The sequence below is a fragment of the Bufo bufo genome, chromosome 2 (assembly GCF_905171765.1).
Source record: "Bufo bufo chromosome 2, aBufBuf1.1, whole genome shotgun sequence".
Lineage (NCBI taxonomy): Eukaryota > Metazoa > Chordata > Amphibia > Anura > Bufonidae > Bufo > Bufo bufo.
The window spans coordinates 388,334,504-388,347,528 of record NC_053390.1 but is presented as its reverse complement, the minus strand read 5'-3'; the positions used below and the strand labels follow the sequence as shown (position 1 = coordinate 388,347,528).

General features: G+C 39.9%; 1 protein-coding gene across 1 annotated transcript in view; it reads left to right on the top strand.

Moving 5' to 3' along the window:
- Window positions 1-13,025, top strand: part of ZNF462 (zinc finger protein 462) — a 120,635-nt gene that overhangs the window by 92,269 nt on the left and 15,341 nt on the right. The window contains 5 exon segments of the mRNA XM_040417208.1: window positions 3,983-4,051; window positions 4,054-4,158; window positions 4,161-4,196; window positions 4,354-4,355; window positions 6,345-6,459. Coding sequence (XP_040273142.1) covers window positions 3,983-4,051; window positions 4,054-4,158; window positions 4,161-4,196; window positions 4,354-4,355; window positions 6,345-6,459 — 327 coding nt within the window.

Genomic DNA, 13,025 nt, shown 5'->3' with positions numbered 1-13,025 from the left:
AGTTTCTTTTGCAATGCACATGACGATAATAAAGGGAGTTTTTGAACGTGCTTGTGAGGGGTTTTGTATGTAAACATTTATGTTGTTATTATTATTATTATTATTATTATTAATAATAATAATAATCAATATTTATAATACAGCTGATTTTCATTATTTCTGGGAGTGTTATTTAAAGTATTTAGCACATTAAATACAGTGTTATGCAGTATGTTTTCATTAACACATAAGTAGATGTAATCTTAAAAAAGATTAGGTACATCGAGTTATACAGTGGAATATGTAGTCTATAGACTCCATGTGGAAAAAAAATATATACCTCATGCTATTCAGGTTTTTGTGAGATGTTCTGTATGGAATAGTTTACCAGACTCTTACAAAGAGTTTAAAAAAACATTATGGATATAAGGACTTTCTACAAAAATGGAGCCATAATATACACTGACAAGCAAAAGGGTAACAATGTTTTGAACTTTTGACTTTCAGGCTCCATATCTCACCATCACTACAGCTTTGAACATGAGACTACCATCATTTTATAGACAATCATCTTGGATCTCATACATAAATTGGACTTGCAACTATTTAGCATACGATTAGTTCTGCAGATTCTTGGTATGTAACTGCATTGTTACTGTTTTGCTCCTGGTGGTGGAAACAATCTTTTTCTTCTTGTACAATACAAATTACAATCTGTTCTACATTCCCTAATAGCTCAGTGTGTTATTAGGTTGATTTCCCAAGCGAAAGGTCACTGGTTTGAATCCAGGAGCAGCCATGAAGAATTCCCAAGAAAAGAGAAACAGCATCATCCAGCTCATCGGCAGTAGTATCTTGGCCAAGTAAAATGTCAAACTGCATCATGTGAGTGCCATGACAGTTGGAAGAATACAAAATGAAGTCCGTCCATCCATTCCAAAGACAAGAGGTGGCAGAATATCCATGCAAAACATCGGAGTCAACAAGTCAATCTATTACAAGGTCTATTAGTTCTGGCAAGACAAACATGGCAGTGGCTCATATGCTTCGTAATAGTGAGATCACAGACACCCATGCAAGCACCGTGCAATGCGCAATACACAAGTCTGGAATGGTGGTCCAAAAAAGGGTGAAGAAGCCTCGACCTCAATATCATCATAGGAAGTGTTGACATTAGTTTGTAAAGTGTGGACAGTAGAAGATTGGGAATCGTCGATTTGGAGCGATGAGATGAAAGTCAATAGACTGGGCTCTGATGGGTGCAAATGGGTCTGGAAGAAAAAAAGGAAAAGGGTGCTAACGGATCGAGAAAATTGAAGGAACTGTCAAGTTTGGTGGAGGAAGCTCAATGATTTGAGGTTGTTTCACAGCCAAAGGCGTTGGATACTTGACCAGGATCTATGGTGGTCTCAATGCTGAGCTATTGTCACGGTACCTTCTGTGACAGAGGTTAGATCTCTCGGAGAGGACTGTCTGCACGTGAGGTTAAACGGACAGTCCCTTGATTCTCAGAGTTGTGGTTTGGTAATGACCACACCTCTTGTCAGGTGCAGCCATTGTCATTACTGCATTCCCTACTTAGTTTGGTCTCACACTTCATACCATGCGGTTGATATTCTCTGCTTGGATTTGAAAGAGTTGGTGTGTGGACCTTACCTGTGTTCCTGCTCATCCATATTCTATAAGATAATTGTACTGCTCTTGGTATTTGGTTGTTTTCCCTGTGCTTGTATTACTAGGCCTCAGGGAGACGGTGGTTCTTTCACCTGGGAAGGAACTGGTAGTCTCATTCTCTGCCACTACCTAGGTAATTTCTGGGCTCCTATGATCCGGCGTATGTATTTTCCCACCTTCAGGGTCTATATATACTGACAGGAGTCAGGGACAGGTTTAGGGGCTTCCTAGGAGGTGTATTCGGACAGCCCGCTATATGTGAGTATCCTACAAGATGAGTTACGTCTTACACTCGAGTACTATGGGTATGAAAAGGACCACATAGTGTCCCAGCAGGACAATGACCCGAAGCATACATTGAGATTGGTGAATAAAATGTTAACTGATAATGAAGTATAGCTGTTGGTTTGGCCCCCACAGTCCCCCAGATCTCAACCAATCAAACACTTTTGTGGGTAGACTAAAGGAAAAGCTGTATTCGTGCCAAGTAAGTCGACCATTATGCACCAACATTGGAAATGTGTAGAAGAGACTTGGGAACAGATATTGGTCAATACATGCTTGAATCTGATCGAGAGTTTGGGCCAGAAGGATTCAGGCCAGTGTTGAAAACCAAAGGTGGATTTATAAAATAATAAAAATGAAAACTTTGAGTTTTAGGAGCAAAACAGTTACAATGTAGTTACATGACAAGAATCTGCATAAACTTATCATATGCTAAATAGTTGCAAGTCCAATTTATATATGAGATAGCCAAGGTGATTGTCTATAAAATGATGGTAGTCTCATGTTCTGAGCTGTAGTGGATGGTGAGATATGGAGCCTGAAAGTCAAAAGTTCAAAAAATTGTTACCCTCTCGCTCATCAGTGTTAGTCATGTACATGAGCCCTTACCCTGATTTACCATGACTGTATTTTGGGAGTTATATTGAGAAAATGTGGAACTTGTATTCCATTTTGAGTCTTGCTTAGAGAACATGCCTCTTCCATGCCTATCAAATGACCACCCAGGTCACAATGCAAATATACACAGCAAACAGCTAATTTTCCATGGAAATCTGTGGGCAGCCAGACATTTCCCTTGCAGGGAAATGTAGTATTACGTGATAGCATTCAGATGAATGGCCATCCACATAATTTCTCAAGTTTGCCAGACTTATGGCTCAAAGTGGAGTCCGAAGTCTCCTTTTGTGATGTCTATATGCCTTAATAGGGCATATGGACAAGGTGGTTTTCCTGCGTTGCAGTGGCATTAGTTTTTGTTACATGCAGTCTCTTTAAAGGGAACCTGTCAACATGAACATGCAGTGGTGTCTTATAGAGCAGCAGGAGCTGAGCAGACGTATGTATATAGTTTTATGGAAAAAGATTCAGTAAAAGTTTTATTTTATTCTTTTAAATCCCCCCTCTTTATATGTTTAGGACATACCGTAGGTGGACAGAGCTATTCTGTGACTGTATGAATGCAGCATTACTGAGTAAGCACTGCCACACATGACTTCTAGTTCAAAAATATATCCAAAAATAAGAGTTAATCTGGATCGCACATCCTCATACTATGCTTTGATCTAATAACTGCTTCTCGTATAATTAACATTGCTTCTCAGCGCATTTGAAAGTATACAGCCCCCTATGTTGTATGTTATACATGAGGCATTAATTACATTTTGATCAAAAAGCATAGGCCCACTCACCATGTATAGCATGCAACATAGGGGGCTGGATACTATCAATTGCGTTGAGAAGACGATGTTAATTATGCTGAGAAGCAGTTCACTCTTATTTTTGGATAGATTTCTAGTTCAAAGCATAGGAAGAGCAGAGGTTTACATTTTATAATTACAAGTTTTTCTGAATAGGCACAGCCCATACTGCTCTTTACAACTTTAAAGGGAACCTGGTGGCAGCAAGTGGTTATTACATAATTTAAATTGAATGTTTTGATAGTTGCCTTGGTTACCAGATACTTTGGATTTTCTGCATTTCCATATATCAGGACAGTTGTAAAAGTACAATATTGCTGGTATAAAATGACACCAAACCTACCAACATAAGTTTATTGTTTAGGTAGAAGATTCCAGCTGTTGCACTTTAGCTCTGGTTACTTGTTGTTTTAGCCACTTTGTTCATTTGTGGGGACCAAAACAATTAGATGCTTCTTACTGTAGCACAAAATATTAATGTAATGATGATTGTTGAAACAGGAAGTATTGTGTAAAATACATACCTCATACAATGGAACTGGCATGAGTATTGATGTGTAAATGTTTTGATTTTGTTTGTTTTGTATGTAGCTTCATGTCATTTTTATGTCTTCATTACAGAAGAGAGAGTCGTTCTATAGAAGTTTGTCGTTCCAAGTTATCAAAGCAACTGAAGGGACTTGTTTTTCGATGTGATAATGTACTTTTACCTGCTCAAGTGATGAAAGTCTACAACAACACATAGAGAAGCATAATGAATTGAAACCTTACAAATGTCAGCTGTGCTACTACGAAACCAAACTAATGAAGAACTAGATAGCCACCTTGAGAAGAGCATAAGTATGTGTAACAGTCTGTGAATGGCTAGCAAACCTCTAGAGATAAGCAAATTTGTCAGAACCTAGTTTACCAGCAACTTTCTGACTACATTTCCAGTGCAGGAAGTAATAATTCTGTTATATGAAAATAAAGACTCATGATAGAGTTTATATGGAAGAAGTATGCAAATGTATTAGATGAAAGACATTACATAGATCTGATATGTACAAAATTAGCCTCAATAAACTACAGGGAAAAAGTACGTTTTCGAAAGTTAAAAATTATGCTCACAGGGATATAAAAGTATTAAAGTGTACCGTTCATTCTATAAAACTTTTAACATTTAACATAATGACATGTTAGAAGTGCTTTGTTTGGTGGGGGTCCACATGCTAAGACCCTCACCGATAAGTGGAAAGTGTGTAGAGTGCTAGCTGCGGGCTGTGCCTCTTCAGCTGTGAGCAACTCTCTTAAGAGAGCCTAATAGAGTGGAGTGTACAGGCTCTTAAAGGGCATCAAAAGGTCATCAGATTTGTACATTTGAAACTGGCTGACCTGTTAAATGTGCCCTTGGCCAGCTTAAGACATCTGTGTTGGTACCATGTTCATATGTGCCTGCATTACTGTGATGTTTTATATTATGCAAATTAACCTCTAGGAGCAATGGGCTCAGCTCTCTCTGCAATGGCAATGCACCCGTTGCTCGCATGATATAGCTCATGAATATATCTGATTCTTCACCCAATTGCCCAGCACTGAGACCCGATGCACATGCTGGGTCTCAGTCAGGTTCTCAGTAAATATAGCTAATATTTCACTATACATAGTGATAAGCATCCATAGATCTGGGTTGCAGTTTGGATACTCAGTCTCTAAAAGGTTCACTGGTATATGGTATACCTGTAGTGAGTCAGTGAGTGTATATGGCAATACATACACACTTCCTCTGAACAAAATAACATTATTTCTTGATACAAATAATTTTCCACGGTACAATGATCATATAGCAGTCAGTATAAATGTATATATGCCTACGACATAAATTTATATATACATGCAATCCAGTGGCAAATACTTGCTGGTTTAGAACAATCTTTACTGTTATTGTTGGCTTTACATAGACATGGTTTTAGACTCGCTGCAGAAGCTTGCAACAAAGTTGCGCAGTTCCATGAAAGGGACTTCTGGCCATCTCTCATGAGTCACGCATTTACTATATTCATGATTTGATCCTAGGCACTATGCCATTCCATTGCGCCCCATTGTAATGAAACCATGATATGACATGGATCTCATGGTTTGTGAGGCCAATTCCAATTGTAAACAGTGCTTTTATTAAATATGCACAGTCAGTGGTGCATCACAGATTAGTAAATGTATTGCTGTTCAGTAAATAGAATGGAATATGCTTTATTCCGAGCTAAGCAGCTCAGTGGTTTACATACAGTATAGTCATTTCCTTTTAAAGATCTTATCCCCAGTGTTCAAAAAGATTATTAATGCAGTACATCAAACTGAAGAATTTGTGGTTACTGCTGCCTTATGTACTGTAGGGAAAGGCTTTTCTTTTGCAAACATTATATCAAAAGGAGTGTTTGTAGATGTAATATGTAGGAAATGTAAAGTGTATGTTCATTAAAGTTGGAATTTATATAAACTTGTATTTTAGTACCATGTAATAATATTTAACTATCTAAACCCGTACCTGCACAAAGAGATTGTTTAGACAACCTCTATTCATAATTCCTCCCTCTGAGACCCAGCAGAATGGCACATTGATTGTGCCATTTTGTGCTTTATTCCCTCACAGCATTGCTGAAGTGAAAAAGGCTATATAGCTGATTCCATAGGGGTTCTGAAAAACTGAGAAATCTTTTGAAAGAAGATTTCCAATTTTAGGTAAATAATGCGTAACCAATGTATACTGAACCTTTCATATACTCTGTGTATTAATTCTCCACCATTTTTAGATTCTATTTGTTAGTAATGGAACCCATTTGTATGGTTGGCACTTTTCAAACCTCTTAACGTAAGAAAAAATATTTTAATTCACTCACAGATAGATCTTGAAACTGGCTTGTAAACACAAAAACATATTAAAAGCTGAAAAATGGTATACAATGACTGTTTGCATTATATATACTTCACACATCGGTTGCTGTATTACAGGTGTGCCGTAATTTTGAACTAGTTGGATTAGTTAATTTGGATCAACTGGAGCAAATGAAAGATAAAACTGAGACTTCAAGCAGTGATGAAGAAGAAGGTGCAGCTAAGACCGGAGGTTGGTGGCTGTTTAAAGGGGTATTCTGGTTATACAGTTTTCAACATCATTTGACGATATGTTATCACTTACTAATAGTGATCTGTCATGCCACAAATTCCTGCACTCCATTGTAGTAACTTGAATTTTTTCGCAATGTTGGTTCCCTATCCTGATGACATAATGTCAACTTCTGAGTCGTGGCAAGGCTTGTAAGGCTCTGTTGTTTCGACACAACATCATCAGTGACCTTGACTCTCAGGATGGTGTTCTACTCATTATTCTAGACCCTGCCCTGTAGATGTGATGTCAGCCAATTATACTGTTTCTTAGGGCAGGGTGTTTCAAGCAGGCTTGGATCTGTCACATTCGAGTTGGGAGGGGAAGAAAAGCAGACACTTCATGCTACAGACTCTCCCCAAGAGTCTTGTGCCAGGATGTAAACAGGGGGTGCGCATTACAGATCACAGTTACACAGGAGAAGTCAAAGAACTTCATTATCTGACTTCATTATCTGACTTACCTATACATTCAGAAAGTATTCAGGCCCTTTCACTTTTTTCACAATTTCTTATGTTCTGTCTTTGTGCTAAAATAAAAAACAAGTTTTCCCCATCAATTTGCACCTAGTAACCCATAACGAGAAGGAGATTGCAAATTTTGGAAATTTTTGAAAATTTATAAAAACGCAACACTAAATATTTTCACGGACGTAAGTATTTAGACCCTTTGTTATGACACTTAAAAATTTAGCTCTGGGGGCTCCAATTTCTCTTGATCGTCTTGAGATCTTTCTATACCTTAATTTGAGTCTACTTGTGGTTAATTCAGTTGATTAGACATGTGTCATGCACTGGACGCCGACAGCTCTGCCTGCAGAGGAGCACGCCCACCAGCGCCTGGTTGGCATAGTGACGGGGCTAGGCACTCCCTGTGCAGGAGCGCCTGCCAATTGGAAGCTACTCCGACTTGCTAACGTCACATGTCAAGTAAGCTGAGGGGAGATCTAATTACTATGTATAAATATATCAGGGGACAGTATAGAGATCTCTTCCATCATCTATTTATCCCCAGGACTGTGACGAGGGACATCATCTGCGTCTGGAGGAAATAAGGTTTGTACACAAACATAGAAAGGATTCTTTAATGGTAAGAGCAGTGAGACTATGGAACTCTCTGCCTGAGAAGGTGGTGATGGTGAGTACAATAAAAGAATTCAAGAGGGGCGTGGATGTATTTCTGGAGTGTAATAATATTACAGGCTATAGCTACTAGAGAGTTATTCGTATTGCCTGATTGGAGCCGGGAAGGAATTTTTTCCCCCTTAAGTGGGAAAATTGGCTTCTACCTCAAAGTTTTGTGTTTTTTTTGCCTTCCTCTGGTTCAACTTGCAGGATAACAGGCCGTACTGGATGGACAAATGTCTTTTTTCGGCCTTAATACTATGTTACTATGTGACCAGGAGGAACAGCCTATTTAAATGTGCACCTGCTGGCCAAAAGTTGCTGTGATTGGTGGTATTCTTTCTGGATCGCCTCACTAGCCTTTTCTGGTCTTTGTTAGGCCCTTTCACACGCGGATGCGATGCGTGAGGTGTACGCAATTGCACCGCACATGAATACCGACCCATTCATTTCTATGGGCTGTTCAGATGAGCGGTGATTTTCACGCATCACTTATGCGTTGCGTGAAAAATCGCAGCATGCTCTATATCTTCTGCGTTTTTCACGCAACGCAGGCCCCATAGAAGTGAATGGGGTTGCGTGAAAAATCGCAAGCATCCGCAAGAAGTGCGGTTGCGATGCGATTTTCACGCACGGTTGCTAGGGACGATCGGGATAGAGACCCGATCATTATTATTTTCCCTTATAACATGGTTATAAGGGAAAATAATAGATCTGAATACAGAATGCAAAGTAAAATAGGGCTGGAGGGGTTAAAAAAAAAATAAAAAATTTAACTCACCTTAGTCCACTTGATCGCGTAGCCCGGCATCTCCTTGTGTCTCCTTTGTTGAATAGGACCTGTGGTGAGCATTAAATACAGTTACAGGACCTTTGATGACGTCACTCCGGTCATCACATAGTACGTCACATGATCTTTTACCATGGTGATGGATCATGTGATGACCATGGACCTTGGACCTGTCTTTTCTCCTGGTATTGATTTTTGTGCGGTTTGGACTCTGATTTACAGTTCCTGATTCGGTTTGGTTTGGTTTGGTAATGCCGACCAGTTGTGGGCCGCTGTCTAGAGCAGATTGTGCAAACAGGAAGGGACAGTGGGACAGCTGAGTTCAGGGTTCACTGCTTCCACCATAACAATATGATTTGTAAAGAAACACCACTGTCTATATAAGGTCTCACAGATGACAATGCATATCAAAGCAAAAACCAAGCCATGAGGATGAAAGAACTGCCTGTATAGATCAGAGACAAGATTGTGTGGAGGCACAGATCTAGAGAATGGTGCAAAATATTTCAGCTGCACTGAAAGTTTCCAAGAACACAGTGGCCTCCATAATGCATAAATGGAAGAAGTTCTGAACAACCAGGACTCTTCTTAGAGCTGGCCACCCCACCAACTAAATATTCACGGAGAAGGACCATGGTAAGAGAGGTGACCAAGAATCCAATAGTCACTCTGGCTGAACTCCAAAGATCCTGTGTGCAGATGGGAGAAACTTCCAGAAGGTGAACCATCACTGCAGCACTCCACTTATCTGGGCTTTATGGCAGAGTGGCCAGAAAGAAGCCTCTCCTCAGTAAAAGAAACATGAAAGCCCACATGGAGTTTGCAAAAAAGTACCCAATGTAATCTCAAACTGTGAGAAACAAGATTCTATGGTTTTATGAAATCAAAATTTAACTTTTTGACCTCAATTCTAAGCATCATGCCTTGAGGAAAGCAAGCATTGCTCATCTCCTCCCCAATTCCATCTCTACAGTGAAGCCTGCTGGTGGCAGCATCATGTTGTAGGGATGTTTTTCAATGGCTGGGAAAGGTCAGGGTTGAGGGAAATCTGAATGGAACAAATTACCGAGATACTCTTAATGAAAACCTGATCCAGAGTGCTCTGGAACGCAGACTGGGAAGGTTCACCTTCCAACAAGCAAATGACCCTAAGCACACGGCCAAGACAACACTGGAGTGGCTTAGGGACAAATCTTTGAATGTCCTTGAGTGGCATAGCCAGAGCTTTGACTTGAACCCAATCGAACATCTCTGGAGAGACCTTAAAGTGCCTGTCCACTGACAGCCCCCATCCAACCTGACAAAGCTTTGAGAGGATCTGCAATGAAGAATGTCAGAAAATCCCCAAATCCAGGTGTACAAACCTTGTGGCATCATACGCGATAAGACTGGAGGCTGTAATCATTGCCAAAGGTGCTTCAACTAAATCCTAGTATAGGGTCTGAATACTTATGTTCATACAACATTTTAGTTTTTTCTTTTCAATAAATTAGCAACTATTTTGAACATTCTGTTTTCACTTTCTCATTATGGGGTATTCAGCACAGAATTATGGGAGAACATTTTTATTTTATTTTTTTATTTTAGCACAAGCCCTCAACATAACAAAATGTGAAAAAAGGGAAAGGGTCTTAAGTCTTTCTGAATGTATTGCAAATAATGCAGTTAGGTTGAATTTTGCTGTTATGTTATTTTTGTTGTGTGACCAGAAACACCCTTTAAGTATATATAGTGATGTTAGCTGTATTGAAATCTTGGCTAGCATGCAGATCCAGTTAACTTCCAGTTGTCTTCAGCAGGGAGTAGACTGCAAGAAAATCTGCTTTCACTAAATATTGGAGGACACCATACCCAAAGTACTGAAACAGGCCCTTCTTTTAGTTTGTCCTGTTGGCTCTGTAATGGCCCACTAATACCGACATTTGGACCGGATTGATCTGGAACAGACATTCATAACTGATCATTGCAAGCTCGTTAGCTGCATTTACATACAGCAATGCGAGCAGATGCAAAAACCCATCTGCATACAATAAGGGAGATTTATCAAAACCTGTGCAAAGGAAAACTGGCTTGGTTGCCCATAGCACCAATTCAATTTCACATTTCATTTTCCAGAGCAGCTCTGCAAAGTGAAACGTGGAATCTGATTGGCTTCCATGGGCAACTAAGCCAGTTTTCCATTACACCAGATAAATCTCCCCCAATGTCCTTGTTGGCAACATGCCCCTGTTTACACAGGGTGAAGTGCAGCTAGAGAATGAGAATTTCATGTGCCACAGAAAAGAAACTATCACCCAAACAACAAGTGTTTTCTCGTTTGCTGAGTGACCAGCAGCACCTTTATGTGAGTCACTTATCAGAAATGAGCTTTGGTAGGAACAGTAATTCCCTATAATTCCCAAAGTTCATGGCCCATGTAAAAGGGCCTTTAGTTACAGTACAAAAGTATGCCTCCAGTCATTGTTTAGTCAAATGATTTTGGGTGTCGAAGTCTTCAAAGCGGACATATCGTGTCATCTATGCTGCATTATCTGAAAGCAGCATAATATACAGGGCAGAGACACAGTGTGATATACACAGTATGTCTATATTGTTAGGTCCAGTATTCTTATGCAACAAGAAGAGTATACCTTGCCTATAATAGAATGCCTGGGAGTCTTGCTTCCCCCAGCCTAAACAAGCTGACTGTCCCTGCTTGTTTATGTAGCATTGTAATTGAGTTGCAAGTACTATTTGAAACTGTCCTGTGTATGACACACTGCAACAAAAGCCACACTTTATACCATAAGCATGCCACAATCTCTCCTTATCCTGGCTTTGGCAAACACATTAAATAGTGCTCAGGGTAATCCGAAACCTTGCTTCCAAGATTTATAAAAAATGCTTTTTTTACAAAAATACATCAATTCAAAATCACATATAGCAATATAAATGTGTCACCATTTGTGGAAAAGTCCATGTCATCCTGTGGTTGAATAAAAAAAACAATACGCTCATCCTGAGTTTGGTGCAAACTGGATCTAATCCATACACTCCTGGGAGACACCAGCCTAGAGATGAGGCATCTGCTCAGTCTTACACGGTCTACACATCTTTACAGTATGTAGTGCCAACATATTATGCAGTGCTTTATAACTGGGGAGGTAACGAAACAAGCCAAGTGACAAATAATCAAAACAATGAGACACAAGGAGAGAGTCCCTGCCCATAAGAGCATACAATCTAAATGTACTACCGGTAACATATTATTATCAAGATGAAAGTGTCACATATATGCCAGTACATATACTGTGATTTGTTAGAAAATAATCTCTTTTTAATAGTTTTAGAAATAACTTTTCATATTTGTATCAGTTTATGTATCTAACATATACGTTTGCATTATGACATTTATAATATAGCACTCTCTCAAGCTGAGCGCAGGGCAGATTTAAAAGTGAAGGGTATATTGTTAGGATATACTGACGTTGAGAACTAAGGGCCCAAGGCCCCTTCAGCTTATTCTCTGCAGTTCCAATCAAGACAATATTAAAGAGCATCTGGCAACAGGATCAACCTTATTAAACCAGACACAAAGTCTGGCATGAGTTGATCCTGCTAAGTAAAATGACACCTTTCTTATTTTTCTCTAAAGTGCCATTACTTAGTAATAGTTGTTTTATTATTAGGCAGCTGAGCTTATAGAATCATCCAAGGGCAGGCAGTGCCCGTTGGAGCACCACGTCTTCAACACCCTGCTCCTCCTGCCACTCTCCCTTTCCCACTAATTAACCAGCCCTGTAATCTAGAGGTTGCGCTGTTGCTCATAGGATCAGCACATGCTTCGGCTGCTTAGGCAGCACAGATGCCTACTGCACATTCGCTGATGATGTCCTGAGCTGTATGGAGGATCATGATGTAGCATATACTTATGTATATATGATCCTCCCTGCAGCCCCAGATGATTCTTCTTGCAAAGTTGATGTCTACTCTTCCAGGTGGCTGATGACACTGTTGGCGCGCTCGCAGTAGGTAGATGCTCTGCGTTAATCCTGCGACCAACAGCACAGGCGCTAGATGACAGGGCCAGGCAGGATGTCTGGCCTTGTCAACTACTGGGAAAAGGGAGTGGCAGGAGCAGCAGGGCATTAAAGATCTGGTGTTCTGAGGGTCTCAGTCCCCCAATGTACAGTCAGGTCCATAAATATTGGGACATCGACACAATTGTAGCATTTTTGGCTCTATACACCACCACAATGGATTTTGAACGAAACAAACAAGATGTGCTTTAACTGCAGCCTGTCAGCTTTAATTTGAGGGTATTCAAATCCAAATCAGGTGAACGGTGTAGGAATTACAACAGTTTGCATATATGCCTCCCACTTGTTAAGGAACCAAAAGTGATGGGACAATTGGCTTCTCAGCTAGTACATGGCCAGGTGTGTGTTATTCCCTCATTATCCCAATTACAATGAGCAGATAAAAGGTCCAGAGTTCATTTCAAGTGTGCTATTTGCATTTGGAATCTGTTGCTGTCAACTCTCAAGATGAGATCCAAAGAGCTGCCACTATTAGTGAAGCAAGCCATCATTAGGCTGAAAAAACAAAACAAACCCATCAGAGAGATAGCAAAA